The sequence below is a fragment of the Hylobates moloch genome, unplaced genomic scaffold (genome assembly GCF_009828535.3).
Source record: "Hylobates moloch isolate HMO894 unplaced genomic scaffold, HMol_V3 SCAFFOLD_15, whole genome shotgun sequence".
Lineage (NCBI taxonomy): Eukaryota > Metazoa > Chordata > Mammalia > Primates > Hylobatidae > Hylobates > Hylobates moloch.
The window spans coordinates 98331397-98349546 of NW_026652290.1; the positions used below are offsets into that span (position 1 = coordinate 98331397).

At 58.6% G+C, this 18150-nt stretch overlaps 1 protein-coding gene across 4 annotated transcripts in view; it reads right to left on the bottom strand.

Moving 5' to 3' along the window:
* Window positions 1–18150, bottom strand: part of ARID3A (AT-rich interaction domain 3A) — a 51366-nt gene that overhangs the window by 7582 nt on the left and 25634 nt on the right. For all 4 annotated transcript variants that reach the window (XM_032176405.2, XM_032176404.2, XM_032176406.3 and 1 more), the window contains exons 4-8: window positions 8939–9011; window positions 4069–4252; window positions 3415–3662; window positions 1638–1934; window positions 19–117 (exon numbers count right to left, since the gene is read on the bottom strand). In XM_032176405.2, coding sequence (XP_032032296.1) covers window positions 19–117; window positions 1638–1934; window positions 3415–3662; window positions 4069–4252; window positions 8939–9011 — 901 coding nt within the window. The remainder of the gene's footprint in view (window positions 1–18; window positions 118–1637; window positions 1935–3414; window positions 3663–4068; window positions 4253–8938; window positions 9012–18150) is intronic.

Here is an 18150-nt window from a genome sequence, read left to right on the forward strand (position 1 = left end):
TGGCCTCAGGGGTCCTACCTGTGTACATGATGCCGTTGATCTCCACTGACATGCTGATGCTGTTGCTGCCGTTGGTGCCCGTCAGGTTCACAGCAGAGTCCTGACGGCTTTCAGAGGCTGTGGGAAGAAGAACAAATTAGTTTCTTTTTTTCTTTTTTTTTTGAGATGGAGTCTCGCTCTGTGGCCCAGGCTGGAGTGCGGTGGCGCGATCTCGGCTCACTGCAAGCTCTGCCTCCCGGGTTCACGCCATTCTCCTGCCTCAGCCTCCCAGTAGCTGGGATTACCCGCCACCACGCCCGGCTAATTTTTTGTATTTTTAGTAGAGATGGGGTTTCACCATGTTGGCCAGGATGGTCTCGATCTCTTGACCTTGTGATCCACCCGCCTCGGCCTCCCAAAGTGCTGGGATTACAGATGTGAGCTACCGCGCCCGGCCGAGCAAATGAGTTTCTTTTCTTTCTTTCTTTTTTTTTTTTTTTTTTTTGAGACAGAGTCTCACTCTGTTGCCAGGCTGGAGTGCAATGGCGCGATCTCGGCTCACTGCAACCTCCACCTCCAGGGTTCAAGCAATTCTCCTGCCTCAGCCTCCCGAGTAGCTGGGACTATGGGCGCACACCAGCATACCCGGCTAATTTTTGTATTTTTAGTAGAGACGGGGTTTCACCACGTTGGCCAGGCTCGTCTTGAAGTCCTGGCCTCCGGTGATCCGCCTGCCTCGGCCTCCCGAAGTGCTGGGATTACAGGCGTGAGCCACTGCGCCCGGCCAAAACTGCCATTTCTGATCATAAAGACACCTGTGACATGTTCTGTTTTCTGTCTGTCTCACCAACTAGATTTTAGCTTTACAAGGTGTAGACAGTGTCTGTCACATTCACACAGTAGGTGCTCAATATTTATTTGCTGAATAAGTGTATTTGTCCATATTCTGCTTTGTTTTTTTTACCTTGTTTTTGAGACCAGGTCTTGCTCTGTCACCCAGGCTGGAATGCAGTGGTGCAATCACGGCTCACTGCAGCCTCGACCTCCTGGGCTCAAGTGATCCTCCCCACTCAGCCTCCCAAGCAGCTGGGGCTACAGGAGCGTGCCACCACGCCCAGCTAACTTTTGTAGAGATGGCATCTCACTGTGTTGCTTAAGCTGATCTCAAATTCCTGGGCTCAAGCAATCCTCCCATTTCAGCCTCCCAAAGTGCTGGGATTATAGGCATGAGCTACTGTGCCCAGCCAGTTTACTTTATTTTTTTTTTTTGAGATGAAGTTTTGCTCTTGTTGCCCAGGCTGGAGTGCAGTGGCGTTATCTCAGCTCCCCGCAACCTCCACCTCCCGGTTCAAGTGATTCTCCTGCCGCAGCCTCCCAAGTAGCTGGGACTACAGGGGCGTGCTGCCATGCCCAGCTAATTTTTTGTATTTTTAGTAGAGATGGGGTTTCACCATGTTGCCCAGGCTGATCTTGAACTCCTGACCTCAAGTGATCCACCCACCTCGGCCTCCCAAAGTGCTGGGATTACAGGTGTGAGCCACTGCACCTGGCCTTTTTTTCTTATTGATTTGTTGGCGCTCTTTACATATGTAGGCTCCAAGGCCCTCACTGTGTGACACACACAGGAAGCACAGTGGGTCTGGGCACCAGGGCAGTACCTTGGCTGTTGATCCGAATGCTCATGGGCAGCTGGGCCGCCATGGCCAGGAAGTTCTGCTGGAGTGCCCGCTGCATCAGCCGTTGCTGCTCATCAGCCACCAGGGCCATCTTCTTCTCAGGAGGCTCTGCAGACTCCAGCTTCTCCCGTAGCTGTTCCAGGGCAGCTGCCTGTGCGGCTACAGCTGCTTGGGCGGCTGCTGCTTGCACAGCTGCTGCCTGGGCTGCCACCACAGGGTGGCCCGCCAGGGAGACAGGCAGGCGGCCAGGGACTGTGATGGGGATGGCTGAGTCCTCCTCTAGGTAGGAAAGAAGGGGAAGTGGTAGCCAGGAAGGGCTGGGCCCTGCCTTCCACTCAAGGCAGGAACATGCACCTTCTTTTTTTTTTTTTTTTTTTTTTGAGACAGAGTTTCACTCTTGTTGCCCAGGCTGGAGTGCAATGGTGCAATCTCAGTTCACCGCAACCTCTGCCTCCCAGGTTCAAGTGATTCTCCTGCCTTAGCCTCCCTAGTAGCTGAGAAATAGGCACCCGCCACCACGCCCAGCTAATATGTATTTTTAGTAGAGATGGGGTTTCTCTATGTTGGCCAGGCTGGTCTCCAACACCCGACCTCAGGTGATCTGCCCGCCTTGGCCTCCCAAAGTGCTGGGATTACAGGCGTGAGCCACCGCACCTGGCTTTTTTTTTTTTTTTTCTTTGAGACAGAGTCTCGCTCTGTTGCTTAGGCTGGAGGGCAGTGGCGCGATCTCAGCTCACTGCAACCTCCGCCTCTCAGGCTCAGGTGATTCTTCTGCCTCAGTCTCCTGAGTAGCTGGGATTACAGGTGCCCACCACCACACTCAGCTAATTTTTTTTTTTTTTTTTTTTTTGACACGGAGTCTCACTCTGTTGCCGAGGCTGGAATGCAGTGACGTGATCTTGGCTCACCGCAACCTCTGCCACCTGGGTTCAAGCGATTCTCCTGTCTCAGCCTCCCAAGTAGATGGGACTACAGGCATGCGCCACCACACACCCGGCTAATTTTTGTATTTTTAGTAGAGACGGGGTTTCACCATATTGGTCAGGCTGGTCTCAAACTCCTGACCTCAAGCGATCCACCTGCCTTAGCCTCCCAAAGTGCTGGGATTACAGGCGTGAGCCACCGTGCCTGGCCTAAAAATAATTTTTTTAGACTGGGTCTCACTACTGTTGCTCAGGCTGTAGTGCAGTGGTGTAATCTCGGTTCACCACAGCCTCGACCTCCTGGGCTCAACCCATCTGACCACCTCAGCCTCCTGGGTAGCTGGGACCACAGGTGCGTGCTGCCACGCCAAGCTATTTTTTTTTTTTTTGAGATGGGGTCTCACTATGTTGCCCAGATGAGAAATGGGAACTCAGACAGGCAAACTGAGGCAACACTGCTGTGCGTGCTGTTGGTACCTCTCTGTTATGAAGGATTCAGAGGCTCAGTGGGAGGGAAAACTGATCAACTGATGATGCCTGCCTCAGTGTAGACTGGAAAAACAGTGATCCATTAGTAATGCCTGCCTTGGCCACAGGACTGGAAACACAGATTGATTAGCAATGTCTGCCTGCCACCTGTGTGGGATTAGAAAATGGTGATGGATTGGTACTGTCTGCCATGGACAGCGGACTGGTAGACTGGAAGCCCTTTTCCATGCCAACTATAGGGTTTTTCATCCTGGTTACCCAGAGAGGGGAAGAGGTATCCCCCAAGGTCAGGCAGCCACGCTGAAGCTCAGTTGGGAACACGCCCCAGGCCCCATACAGGCCCTTACCTTTCTTGATCTTAGGGGTGGGGGTGATGGAGCTGCCGTTGGTGCTTGCGGCCAGGCCCAGGGAGGACACGGGCAGCTTGGGTGAGGAGAGCATGCCGTGTGCCCCGCCTGGTGAGTAGGCAAAGAGGGAGCCCCCAAAGCTCTGGCGCCGGCCCTCCCGTCGGTTGCTGTCTATGGCTGCCTGGAGCTCATTGGGGTTACTGAGGCCCCGCTTCTCACACTCATAGGGGTACAGGTACTTCATGTATCTGTGGGTGGGATGAGGGAAGAGGATGGCACCCAGGTCACCCCTATGGCTCCCTTTGGCCTTCAGTACAAAGTAAACCCCACTGTGGCACCACCATCCCTGGTTCCTCCCGTGGATTTGCTCAGCAGCCCCCAGAGCTGCCGGGCCTTTGCTCATGCTGTTCCCTGTGCCTCAATGCTGTTCCTCGCAATGGCCCCTGATTGCATAACCCCGAGCCTGTGTGGTCGTCGTACCCCTACTTGACGTTCTCGGGCCCTGGATGCACGGTGTGGCCCTGTGCCCTTTGCAGCTGCCCACCGCCCCCTCCTCTGCAGCTGCCTACTGCCCCCCTCCCTCTTCTGCAGGCCCCTTGCACTGGCTGCTCAGAGTGCCCTGGCCCGACCTCGGCACAGCCGCCCGCCACTCACTGGGTCCGCAGGGTGAAGGCTGCACTGGTGATGGACGTGGGCAGGTTGAGGCCCTTGGTGATCTCACGCCACAGCTTCTTGTTGATGACCTCCACGAGGCCGCCCTTCTCCGTCACCAGCACGTACAGCATGAACAGGTCAAGGACCTGTTTGGCCATGATGGGGATACGGTTCACAGGTGTCCCTGGGGGAAGGGGCGAGAGGGAGGTTGGGGGCCACCTGGACACTGCAGGGAGCCGAGTGTTGCTGGCCTCCGCCCTCTCCATGCCAGGAGCACTCCCCCGCCCAGGCTGTGACAGCCACAGAGGTCTCCAGACATTGCCCAGGGCCCTCTGTGGGTGCAGGATCATCCAGGCTGGGAACCGCTGCTCTAGAGGGTGCTGAGGGGGAAGCTCTGCCTCAGTTTATCCACCAGTAACCTGGGCTTAGGGACAGCGCAGCCCTGGGGAGAAGGGTTACTGAGAAGAGGGACGTGTGGGAGACGCCTGGATCTGTTATTCCTTCTCCACGCCACGCACCACAGCAGCTGCCAAAACAACTCTGCCTGTGTTCCCAGAGGCCTGTTCCCTCCACACTGACAGGGGCTCTGCCGCCTCAGGCAGGCGAAGGTAAAGCCTGGCTTATCCAATTTCGAGTTTGGAGAATGGAGGGCTGTGGACTGGTCTAGGGAGGGGAAGGGGATGGGCTAGCCCCGACATGGGGGGTTGGGCTAGCCCAGGAGGAGAGGGTTGTGGGCTATGCTATGCCAGGGTGGGAAAGGGGGAGGATTAGCCTAGGCACGGGAAGGGCGGTAGGTGGGCTAGCCCAGGAAGAAGAGGGGGCTGGGATGACTCAGTTTCCTGCAACCTCATCTCCTGGAGCCGGCTGCAGACACGGCCCCTCCCCACCCTTGCAGCCCTACCTGCCCCCTCCAGGGCTCTCCCAGGCTGCCCCTGCACCAGGAGCCTCTGGCTTCAGATGTCAGCTCCACCTCTGCCCAGCCCCTCCCTGGCCTGACAGTAGGGAAGCCCCCATTTAAACCTCTCGTCCTGTCAGTGAAATTCTGTGCTTAGGAGATCAATTGTGTACTGTCTGTGGCCCCCACCCCATGTTCTGCCTACATGGGGTCACAGCACCCAGAGGCATACAGTAGGTGCTCAGTGAAGACTAGTGAGGGCAGGTGGCCCAGGCCACAGCTGCTGCCCACTCGCCATGGGGTGGGAGGGGACGCCCATCGCCCCGTTAGGGATAGGGACGTGGACATCGAGGTTCTGGGATGTGACTGGCTGGAGAGCCGGTGCAGCCCTGAGTGAGCGGCCGGCCCTCTGCCTGGGTGATGCCTGCTACCCCCGGGACCCCCGGTGCCTGACCTTCCAGAACCACCTTCCACCACCCTCGGCCACTTCCAGGCCCTTCCCAGGTTGCAAAACCCCCAGTGAATGGAGGAGATCCCGGATTGGAGGAAGATGAGCCTCAGACCCGACCCCACCTGAAACCCTCTTTACAGCCTAAGCTAGAGGAGCCGCGCAGGGTTTTAGCTGCAGGATCAGCCGGGAAATCTGCCCAGAGCCTCCGCCCGGCCCCACTCCAGACACCAGTTTAGGCCTCAGAATTTGCAAAGTAAAAGGAACGGCATCAGGCCGGGCGCGGTGGCTCACGCCTGTCATCCCAGCACTTCGGGAGGCCGAGGCAGGTGGATCACCCGAGGTCAGGAGTTCGAGACCAGCATGGCCAATATGGAGAAACCCTGTCTCTACTAAAAATACAAAAATTAGCCGGGCGTGGTGGCGGGCGCCTGTAATCCCAGCTACTCAGGAGGCTGAGGCAGGGGAATCACTTGAACCTGGGAGGTGGAGGTTGCAGAGAGCCGATACCCCGCCATTGCACTCCAGCCTCAGCAACAAAAGCAAAACTCTGTCTCAAGAAAAAAAAAGGATCGGCAGCAGAGGGTTGGTTCCCAGGGCCACGCCCTGGCTCTGCGGCGGGCGGGAGGAGGATGTTTACAGAAGGAGCTGGGAGCATCACCAGGGCCCGTCGTGGGGCCCAGATAAGGAAGGGTGGGGAGGTTGTCAGGGAACAGCAGGTCAGGTGGTCCAGCTGCTGCTGCTGAGGGAAGGGGGTGTGGTCAGGACCCTTCCCTCACTTCCAGCCCCCACAGAATTCTGAGAAATTTAGAGGTTTTTACTTTGCAACACAGTAAAACAAACAAAAAAAAAATTTCCCTCTGTCTGGAGTGAAGGAGAGGAAGACTGTGGAGTCTAGGGTGACGGGCGGGTTCACCTGACAGATTCTTAGCTCCAACGGCCCCCATTACAGAGCAGGAAGCTCCTGGAGGAAGGCAAAGAAGAGGGAGCTTTGAGGGTGGGTTTTGAAGGATGCATAGGAGCTCATTGGCTCCTGTCCTGTAGGAATTCCCAGCTTGGAGAGGGAGGTAAAGCTGGACACCAACCCTCACGGCCCCATGTGCCCGGGGCCCCATCTCACCCACACTCATGAGCAGCCTACCATGCTTGCTTTTTGTTTGTTTGAGACAGGGGCTCACTCTGTCACCCAGGCTGAAGTGCAGTGATGCAATCATAGCTCACGGCAGCCTTGACCTCCTGGGCTCAAGAAATCCTCCCTCCCTGGCCTCCCAAGGCACTAGGATTACTGGTGCGAGCCACCTCACCCAGCCTCACTGTGCTTTCTTTTTTTTAAAGACAGAGTCTTGCTCTGTCACCCAGGCTGGAGTGCAGTGGTGCGATCTTGGCTCACTGCAACCTCTGCCTCCTGGATTCAAGCAATTCTTCTGCCTCAACCTCCCAAGTAGTTGGGATTACAGGCACCTGCCATTACGCCTGGCCAATTTTTGTATTTGGTTTTTTTTTTTTTTTTTTTTTTTTTTTGAGACGGAGTCTCGCTCTGTCGCCCAGGCTGGAGTGCAGTGGCGCAATCTTGGCTCACTGCAAGCTCCGCCTCCCGGGTTCACGCCATTCTCCTGCCTCAGCCTCTCCAAGTAGCTGGGACTACAGGCACCCGCCACCACACCCGGCTAATTTTTTTGTGTGTATTTTTAGTAGAGACGGGGTTTCACCGTGGTCTCGATCTCCTGACCTCGTGATCCGCCCGCCTCGGCCTCCCAAAGTGCTGGAATTACAGGAGTGAGCCACCGCGCCCAGCCCTCACCGTGCTTTCTAAGTACCCCCTGGACACCAGGCACTGTACCAGGTACGGGTAACAGCAAAACAGGCTGGCTTTGGACCCAGGAGCTTGGAGCCCCACAGCAGAGTGGTCAGGGCTGAGCAGGTGTGAACAGGATGATAAAGGGTCATGGGGAGGCTCTGTCCAGCTTCATAAGGGGCAGTGGGCCCTGGTCAAGGCTGGGCTTGTAGGATAACACAGTAGGGGCCCCCACCCAGGTCCCGGGTCTGGATCCTCTGTTCCCAGCATGGGAGGGGTTAACCCGGAGGCCACTGGGCAGTGTGGGCCGGGGGGCCCACAGCCCTCTTCCTTCTCCTTCCCTTCCGGGCGGCTGGCAGTGGCGGGTCTGGGGCCTGTGTTTATAGAAGCCAGGGGAGGGGTGGGCGGAGGCTGGGACACAGCGGGCCCCTGCGACGGCCCCAAGTGTGGGGACAGAGCCCTCTGCCCCTCCCCTTCCTGCCTCTGTGGGGACCTCCTCCCCGGTCTGAACAGTGGGGATCGGAGCGAGCTCCCTACCCTAGAGGAGTGTCCGGTGGGTGGAGCGGCTCCTACCTGGCAGCAGACGCTCCTAGGACCCTCCCCAGCCGACGAGGACGTGGAGGCGAGACGGAAGCCCTTGCTGCACTCTCTCTGCCCCGTGGTCACTCTAAGCTGGGGTGAGGCCTGGGAATGGCCGCTGGGGACACCCCAGCTACCCCTGGTCGTCTCTGAGTCTCTCTTTTTTTTTTTTTTTTGAGACGGAGTCTTGCTCTGTCGCCCAGGCTGGAGTGCAGTGGCGCGATCTCGGCTCACTGCAAGCTCCGCCTTCCGGGTTCACGCCATTCTCCTGCCTCAGCCTCTCGGAGTAGCTGGGACTACAGGCGCCTGCCACCACGCCCGGCTAATTTTTTGTATTTTTAGTAGAGATGGGGTTTCACCGTGGTCTCGATCTCCTGACCTTGTGATCCGCCCGCCTCGGCCTCCCAAAGTGCTGGGATTACAAGCGTGAGCCACCGCGCCCGGCCTCTGAGTCTCTCTTGTGTCTGGACCTCAGCTTCCCCACCTGGACACCAGCCCAGACCTGCCTTCCCCAGGCCAGGAGACTTCGGGGGCACAGAGCCTGGTATACCATTGGTGCCCAATAAGTGCACACAGTAAACAGCGGCCCTGCACTCAGCACATGTGGGGTACCTGCTGGCCACTGAGTGTTGGGCAGGGACTGTTTCTGGCCCACTTTTACAGATGGGAAACTGAGGCCCTGGCGGGAGGACAGGAGGGGCCAGGACTCAAACGTCGCATCGGCCGCCATGAGATCATTAGACTGTAAGCCATCTGGCGGCTGGGGCATCTGCACGCACCTGGCCAGCCCGGATCTGACCCCACTCCCTAAACACAGAGGCTGGCTCCACTCCCCCAGCACCCAGTAGCGGGGACCCCCACTTCACTGCACCCTGGATGCTAAGGAGACGACCTGAACTGTCTGTTCTGGATTGGGGCCCTGAGACTGCCCTGCCCCCCATCAAGACTCACAGGCGTGCCTCCCGCATCAAACCTCCAAGGCAGGATGTGTTTCCCCCCAAGACACCCCAAAGTCCCTTCTGACTTAGGAGCCTTGGATGCCTCCAGCCACGGGGTACTCACTACCGCCCCGACATACCTGGAGCCACTAGGGCCCCTCCTACAGCCCTGTTTCTGTGACCTCCCTCCAGGGGGGTGGGGGCAGAGGGCTCACCTCGCTTCTGCATGAAGCTGAACAAGTCATCCAGGAATTCCTTCCTCTTGGGGTCCCCGTCGAGTTCGTAGAGCTGTGAGGGCGGAGAGGGAATGGGTTAGTTGGTGCCAGAGCTCAGGTGTGGGAACCATGTCCCTCCTGCAATGGAGGCCAGGACAGGAGGACAGGAGCAGGGGTTGCCTCCCCTAGGACCCCCGAGCCACTGCCAGAGCCGAAACAGAGCCAGAGGCCCCGCTGGGCGCTGGGCAGGTGAAGAACTGCAAGGCTGCGAGACAGAAATGCCGGTGAACGAGCTTCCCAGAGGGTCTGCAAGGAGGCACCAGAAACCAGGTGGGACAAGACAGTGTCCTCTCCCGGTCCAGGGGCCCGGGAACCCCAGATCAAGGTGCGTCCTGGCTTATGGCCACAGCGCTCCAGTCTCTGCCTCCTTCTCCACAAGACCGTCTCCCCGTCTCTCTCTCCTCTTCTCAGGACACTGCTGGTTTTAGGGCCACGTCATCTCAAATCGATCCTTAACTCCCTACAGCCACACGTTGCAGCTTAAAACAACAGAAATCTATTTTCCCGCAGTCCTGGAGCCCAGAAGTCCAAAACCGAGTTCTCTTCAGGGTGGCGGCTCACACCTGTAATCGCGGCACTTTGGAAGGCGGGTGAATCGCTTGAGCCCGGGAATTCAAGACCAGCCTGGGCAACACAGTCAGACCCCATCTCTACATTATAACAAAAAGTTACCCAGGTGGGGTGGCTCATGCCTACAGTCCCGGCTACTCAGGAGGCTGAGGTGGGAGGATTGCTTGAGCCTGGGCAGTGGAGGCTGCAGTGAGCTGAGACCGCACCACTGCACTCCAGCCTGGGCGACAGAACGCAACCCTGTCTCTAAAAACAAAACAAAACAAAAGGTGTCTGCAGGGCTGCGTTCCCTCCAAAGTCTCCAAGGGAGGAAGCTTCCTGCCTCTCCCGGCTTCTGGGGGCTCCAGGTTCCTGGGCTTGTGGCCGTGTCACTCCAGCCTCTGCCTCTGTCTTCGTGCGGGATGCGTCCTGATAAATGTGTCTGTTGGTGATTTCGTCAGCGTGAACATCAAAGAGTGAGTCACACACACGTCACAGGTGGAGTCTCCCACACACCCAGGCACAGGCGCAGCCCAGCCAGCGCTCCTGGGCTACAAATCTGTGGCTGTCCTGGGTCCTGTAGGCAACGGCAACGCGAGCGTGAGTGTTTGTGCGTCTAACACAGCTGAACCCAGGAACGGTGCACAAGAAATATGGAATTTTTTTTTTTTTTTTTGAGATGGAGTCTCACTGTCCCCAGGCTGGAGTGCAGTGGCGCGATCTCGGCTCACTGCAAGCTTCGCCTCCCGGGTTCGCGCCATTCTCCTGCCTCAGCCTCCCGAGTAGCTGGGACTACAGGTGCCCACCACCACGCCCAGCTAATTTTTTGTATTTTTAGTAGAGACGGGGTTTCACCGTGTTAGCCAGGATGGTCTCAATCTCCTGACCTCGTGATCTGCCCGCCTCGGCCTCCCAAAGTGCTGGGATTACAGGCGTGAGCCACTAGGAATATGGAATTCTAATCCTGTGGGACCACCATCCCATCTGCAGTCTGAGGTAGACCAAAGTGTCAACACGTGATTGTACGTCAGTAAGTTCCCCCGTTTCCAAATGAGGTCCTGTCAGAGGTACTGGGAATCCAGTGCTTGAACCTATTCCTTTTTTTTTTTTTTAATTTTTATTATATTTTTTGAGATGGAGTCTCGCTCTGTCACCCAGGCTGGAGTGCAATGGTGCCATCTTGGCTCGCTGCAACCTCTGTCTCCTGGGCTCAAGTAATTCTCCCCCCTTCAGCCTCCTGAGTAGCTGGGATTACAGGCACCTGCCACCATGCCCGGCTAATTTTTGTATTTTTTGGGTAGAGACAGGGTTTCACTATTTGGCGAGGCTGGTCTTGAACTCATGACCTCAAGTGATCCGCCTGCCTCAGCCTCCCAAAGTCTTTTTTTGTTGTTGGTTTTTAGAGACAGGGTCTCACTCTGTCATCCAGCCTGGAGTGCAGTGGCGCAATCATAGCTCACTGCAGCCTCAACCTCCTGGGCTCAAGGGATCCTCCTGCCTCAGCTGCCCAAGTGGCTGGGACCACAGGCACTCGCCATCACACCCGGTAAGTTTTTACATTTTCTTTTGTAGAGATGGGGTCTTTCTATGTTGCCCAGGCTGGTCTGGAACTCCTGGGCTCCCTCGATCCTCACGTTACCTTCTCAAAGTGCTGGGGTTACAGGCGGGAGCCACCACCCTCCACCTTTTCTTTGGGGGACACAATTTACCCTACGACAGTGCCTGCCTGAGTTCACACAGCAAATCACTGCAAAAAATCACCAGCATGCCTCCCGGGGCTGTCCTGAGGGTCGGACAGGAGCGCATTTGCTCCGAGAACTGGCTCTGCTTTGCAGATGAGGAAACTGAGGCACAGTGGTGAGTGTGGAACCAGAGCCTGGGGGCTGTCGGGGAATCGGCCCAGAGCCCCGTCCTGCTTCCCAGCCCGGTCCTCCTGCCTCCTGCTGGCTTCCCTGCACCTGGAGCCTGGAGTCTCGGTCTCCAGCTATGAAATGAGCCACCGACCTCCTCTGCCTGCCAGGGTGGTGGCTGGGGAGGAAGGAGATCACCAGGCCCCGGAATGTCTTCCAGAGGGGAAAGAGGCTCCATCTGGGGTACAAGGGGCCAGGAGGTCCCCCAGCCTCCCGCCCACTGGTTCTGGCGGGCAGGCAGGGGCGGGCAGGGTGGGGGAACGCCGGCAGGGATAATTAGAAAGCAGAGTTCAGGCGGGGGCCAATTTGCCGAGGAGGAGCTGCGACAAATACCAGGCTGCCAATTAAGCTCGGGGGAATGTGGCTGGCTGTGGGCAGTGGGGAGCCTTGAAACCACCAATTAGGCCTCAGCTGGGATGATTCGTCATTAGGGCCCAGGAAGGAGACCCATGCCCAGCCTCTGCTGCGAGGACACCCCAGGCGCTGGGGAGGCCGGCCGAGGCCCCATCACCCTGCAGCCGTCCTGCCCCTCTCTGGGCCTCAGTTTCCCTGTCTGTGTATTGGAGGCCCAGTGAGGCCTTCCGGGAAGGGGCTGGCGGGGGGCAGGCAGGAGTCCTGACCTCTGCCCTGGGTGGTCGAGGCTGCCCGAGGTCCAGCTGCCTGGCCTTTGTCTCCGCCCCACGCCGGCCAGCACCAGACTGGCCAGCCTGCATTCCTGCGCTGATTTATGGTGGTGGGGGAGGTCCTTTCCCCTTCAGCTGCCTGAGGGGTGTGGGGCCCGCAGGTAGACCCGGCTGGCTGGGCCGATGGGTCCCATGAGCACAGGCACGCACACACGGCCACACGCCCGGCCTCGTCCTCTGACCCCGGCCCGGCTCCCGCCCCCTCCCCTCCACACTCTTCCTCGAGACCCCGTCCATCACCGAGACACGGATCTAGGAGTCTCTCTGGGGTTTAGTCTGTTTTGTTCCCAGAGTCTGGAATCGGTAGAGCACACAGCAGTTGCCTAATAAATGCTCGTTACCTGAACCTTGATTTTCTCAGCTGCAAAAGTGAGCCAGGGAGGGCGGAGAGGGGGACAGGGCAGAGAGGGGGACGGGGACGAGGGGGACGGGGACGAGCTTGCCGGGGAAACGCCCGAGGCAGGAGGCACTGGAATGGGGAGGACTTCACCGCTGGGGCTGTGCTGGGGTGAACGCCACCCCCCACCCAAATTCACATCCACCCAGAACCTCAGAACGAGACGTTATTTGGAAAAAGGGCCTTTGCAGATGTGACCAAATTGAGAAAAAGTCACAGTGAAGGCCGGTCGGCCCTACATCCAGGGCTGGGTCCTCAGACATGGAGACGGTCGCACAGAGACAGAGGCCGGCCACACGTCAATGGACGCCCGGAGCCCCCAGGAGCTGGGAGAGGTGGAAGGCTCCTCCTGCGGCCCCTGGAGGGAGCGCAGCCCTGCGGACGCCTTGATTTTGGACTCTGGGCTCCAGGACGGAGGGAGAACGGGTTTCGTTTGTTTTACGCCCGTGGTTTGAGGTCCTTCATTATGCAGCTCCCCCGCCGCTAAGATGTGGACGTAGAGGCCGGCACACCTTGGGCCCTTCCAGGGCGAGCGGAAGGTCGTCTCCTCCGAGATTCTGACCCGGTATTGGAGGGTCTACCCTGCCTAGACGCCCCCTTCCCCAGCACAGCCCCTACAAGAAACCTCACCGCACCTCCTGCCTCAGTTTCCCCACCTCTCAAGGAGAGTGTGTGAGAAAACACAGCAGCTTTATCCCAAGCACCTGGCGCCCCAGCAACCCTCACATCCCGGGTGGAGAAACCGAGGCGCCAGGCAGCAATCAGCTGCCCCATGTACAGCCATCCAAGGTTGGGGTTGGAGGGGGAAGCCATTAACTCCCAGGCCAAATGGTGGCGAACTGGGCCAGTGGCGAGGCACGGTCGGACCCCCGTGGGGCCGGGGCACCGATGCATGGCAGTGAAGGGCGGACCTGCGGGGGCCCCAGCTGCTGGGGGAGGCGGCTCTAATGGCCGTTGCTGTGGGCAGCCAGCAACAAAGCCAGCAGTAAAGGCCGCCTGGGCTTTATGGGTCTCCGGCCCCCGGTTCCGCTCCCCTGCGGGGGGTGCCCCGCCCCGGCCAGCTGGCGGAGGCCCCAGGGATGGGAAAGCAGGGGACGGTGTCCAGGCTGCCCATGGCGGTGTCCAGGCCCCCCTTGTGGGCCAGATCCCAGGTTGAACTGCTGGGCCACAGCACACCCCACGGCAAACCCAGGCCTTGGTTCTCACCTGGGTTCTGTGGCTGAAACCCTGCCCCTCTGAAACATCGACCAGAAAGCTCTGAAATCAGCCACCCACCACACACCCACAGGAGCCCTAAACCCAGGCTGGAGATTGGGCAAAATCTCCGGAAACTCCCTCCCTGGGGGCTGAGGGCCGAGATAAGCGGCCTGCCCTCCCCTCCCCGCTGCCTGACCTCCCTGGGGCCTGCTCTGATCACGGGAGGGGTCGGGTGTGAGGTTCTGAAGGTGCCCCTCCGCTGAGACCCCCACCGCCCCGCCATCAGCCCCGACCGGCCACCTTCGCCTGGGCTGTTCCTCTCGTCTGCAGGGACTTCTCAGCCCCTTCCCTTCGTCCGGGTCCCCTGTGGTCATTCCCTCCCTGGAGGGGAGCCCACGCCCTCCCAGGACCGATATCACCTCCGCAGATGCTCCGCTCCCACCCACCTTTACCGACTACCGGCCTCACGGGGTTTCTGGCTCACGACCCCCCTTGTTCCCCCGGCCCTCGCAAGGCCCCAGCTGTGTGGATTCACGCATTTGTCTCCCGTCTGTCTGCCCTGGAACATGCGGAATTCTTATCTTGTTGGCAGCATCCAAAATCGGGCACACAGCAGCTGCCTAATAAACACAAATTAAATGAACTTGCTTTCTCAGTCAGATCCCGAGAAAATGCGGGGCCACAGGGCAGGCCTGGGGGTCTTTCCCTGAGGAGGTCCCCTCCCCTCTGTCCACTTCCTGCTGTGGGGGATGGAAGGTGTGGACCCCTAATTACCAAGGCTGGGCCCAGCGTCTCCCCTTCCCAGCACCACCTGCTTCAGGGAAGGGGAAACCGAGGCACAGAACGCATGGAGCTAAGCCACCTCCAGGTCCCCCAGCCGCCCCTCCTGCCAGACGCTTCCCCGCTCAGCAGCTGGGTGGGGTGGGGTGGGGGGGTTTTCACAGACATCTGAGCATGACCCTCCCTTGGCCACAGCCTCCCAGGGCCCCCCAGCACCCTCCTGGCCCCTCTCTGCCCTCTCCTGCTCCCTCCGCCCCGGCCTTGGGCTGCCCTATTTAGAGACAGGGTCTCGCTCTGTCACTCAGGCTGGAGTGCAGTGGTGAGACCCCAGCTCACTGAAGCCTCCACCTCCCACCGCGGCCTCCTGAGCCACTGAGACCACAGGCGGGCACCACCACGCTCGGCTAATTTTTGCATTTGTATAGAGACAAGGTCTTGCTATATTGCTCAGGCTGGTCTCAAACTCCTGGCCTTAAGTGATCCTCCTGCCTCACCCTCCCAAAGCGCCGGGATTACAGGCAGGAGCCACCAGACCCAGCCTTGGCGGCTTTCTGAGTAAAACACACACGCCCCCACCCCAGGGCCTCCGCGGCGCTGTTCCTTCTGCCTGGAATGCAGCTCCCAGGTCCCTGCTCGGCTCCTGCCTTCCCGCCCAAACGTCGCCTTCTGACAGAGCCCCCTCCACAGCCCCCCTCAGCCTCTGACCCCTTCATTCCTCTTTGGTTTTCTTCCCAGAACGCTGCACGCCCGAGCCCCGTTACACGGATCTGCAAGACACACTCCGTGGCTCTGGGGATAGAGGCAAGACGCCCCCGGTCCCCGACACTCGCCCGGCTCTGCACTGGGGGTGTGGGAGGCCTGGCGGGGGTGACAGATGCCGCCCCCACCTGATGAGGATGGGGCCCTTCTGGAGGGGGCACCTGTGAGGAGGGAGGGCGACGGGGCTCAGGTGGTGGCGCCGGTGGGGGAGGGGAGGAAAAAGTGAGATAACCGCCACCCCCCAAGCCCTGGAAGGGCAAACAGGAAATTCTTGTTTGTGGCGAAACGCTGCTTATTTTCTCCACCCCACCTCGCAGAGAAACGACAGCTCCGAGGGGGTCAGTGGAGTCTGCTGGCGGACAGGGTGCAAGATAAGTCCCAGGGCCACCTGGGAGTAGGGAGGGGGTTCCCCGGCCACCCGGACTCCCCTGGAACCAGGGAGCTCAGCCCTGGCTCGGGACTCCCCTCCCCAGCCCACCGGCTCTGGGACGTGGGAGGAAGGTCAGAAAAAGACCCCAGAGGTTTGCAGGAAATCCAAGGAAAGGGTTGGCCAGGACAGAAGGAGGTGGCCCCTCCCCCAGCAGCGCCCAAGGTCACAGGAGAGCAGCGCCTAAGGTCACATCGCTGGGGCTGTGGTTTCCCCGCTCAGTCCCCAGGCAGGCCCCACCTGGGCACTCCCACCAGGTCCCAGCAGCTGCGGGGGGCCCAGGGTGGTGTCCTTGGGTCCAGAGGCCCAGGCTGTAAGGAAACTGCCTGTCTGCAGGGCCCCCTGGGAGAACCTTTGCCCCCCAGGCCTCCCGTCTCCCAGGAGGCTCCAAAGTCCATGAGGCCCCACCTGGGGATGAGGCCACAGCAGGGGTGGGGGGGGCGGTGCTGGAGCTGGGAGGCACCTGGTCAGCTGCAGCCCTTCAGACGCTCTCTTTGGCCACAGAATTCAGGGAAATCCAAGCAACAATCCAAGCGTCTAGCGTCCAGGGACTGCCGAGCCCTGAGCCTCCAGGAGGGTTGGCCCGAGACTTGGCAGAGAGATGTCAGAAGAAGAGAAATTGTCTTTTCTTTTCTTTTTTTTTGAGACAGGGTCTCGCTCTGTGGCCCAGGCTGGAGTGCATTGGCACGATCACAGCTCACTGCAGCCTCAGCCTCTCAGGCTTAAGTGCCCTTCCTGCCTCAGCCTCTGGAGTGGTTGGGACTCCAGGCACGCACCACCATGCCCAGTTTTAACTTTTTTTGTAGAGATGGGGTCTTGCTACGTTGCCCAGGCTGGGTACAAACTCCTGGGCTCAAGTGATCGATCCTCCCTCCTCGGCCTCCCAGAGTGCTGGGATTCTGGACATGAACCACCAGGCCCAGCCTGAGACACTTTATTTTTGTTTTGAGACCGAGTCTCGCTCTGTCGCTCAGACTGGAGTACAGTGGTGTGACCTTGGCTCACTGCAACCTCCACCTCCCGCGTTCAAACGATTCTCCTGCCCCAGTCTCCCGACTAGGTGGGATCACAGGCACGCGCCACCACGCCCGGCTAATTTTTTTTTTGTATTTTTCGCAGAGACGGGCTTTCACCATGTTGGCCAAGCTGGTCTTGAACTCCTGACCTCAGGCCATCCTCCCACCTCTGCCTCTCGAAGTGCTGGGATTCTGGGTATGAGCCACCGTGCCCAGCCTGAGAAATGTTCTACAAGGCACGTTTTTGCACTGTCCAATATGGCTTCTGGGAACTGAAGAAGTATGTTTTCCTCTAAGGCCAGATATAGGTCTGCGGATGCTCAGAAGAGGCAGCAATAGATCTGAGTCAGCAGCCGCCCCCTCCAGGCAGCGGCCTGAGCCTCCCAGGCGCCCACGCACCCAGCGGGGCTGAAGGGTCAGAGGGAAAAAGAGAATTTATCCAACGGCCGGGCCCACCCAGACCAGCCAGGGAACTCTGAGGTTTGGTTCTTTAGTCTACTTTTTTTTTTTCCTTTTTCTGAGACAGAGTCTTACTCTGTCACCCAGGCTGGAGTGCAGTGGTGCAATCATAGCTCACTGAAGCCTCCTGGGCTCAAGTGATCCTCCCATCTCAGCCTCCTGATTAGGTGGGACCACAGGCACCCACCACCACTCCTGGCTAATTTTTGTATTTTTTGTAGAGACAGGGTTTCATCACGTTGCTCATTCAGGCTGGTCTCGAACTCCTGGACTCAAGTGATCAGTCCACCTCAGCCTCCCAACCTGCTGGGATTACAGGTGTGCGCCACAGCGCCCAGCCAATGCAGTCGACTTTTAAAAGATCTTCTTTTTTTTTTTTTTTTTGAGATGAAGTCTCGCTCTGTCACCTAAGCTGGAGTGCAGTGGCATGATCTCAGCTCACTGCAACCTCCACCTCCCATGTTCAAACGATTCTCCTGCTTCAGCCTCCCAAGTAGCTGGGATTACAGGTGCCCCACCATGCCTGGCTAATTTTGGTATTTTTAGTAGAAATGAGGTTTCACACCATGTTGGCCAGGCTGGTCTTGAACTCCTGACCTTGTGATCCGCCCGCCTCGGCCTCCCAAAGTGCTGGGATTACAGGCGTGAGACACTGCGCCCAGCCTTAAAAGATCTTATAAAAGGCTGGTTGTGGTGGCTCACACCTGTAATCCCAGCACGTTGGGAGGCCGAGGCAGAAGGATCACTTGAGCCCAGGAGTTTGAGATCAGCCTCAGCAACACAGTGAGACCCCGTCTCTTCTTTAAGAAAGAATCCTGGCCGGGCACAGTGGCTCACGCCTGTAATCCCAGCACTTTGGGAGGCTGAGGCGGGCAGATCACCTGAGGTCAGGAGTTCGAGACCAGACTGACCAACATGGAGAAAGCCTGTCTCTATTAAAAGTACAAAATAGGCCAGGCGTGGTGGTGCATGCCT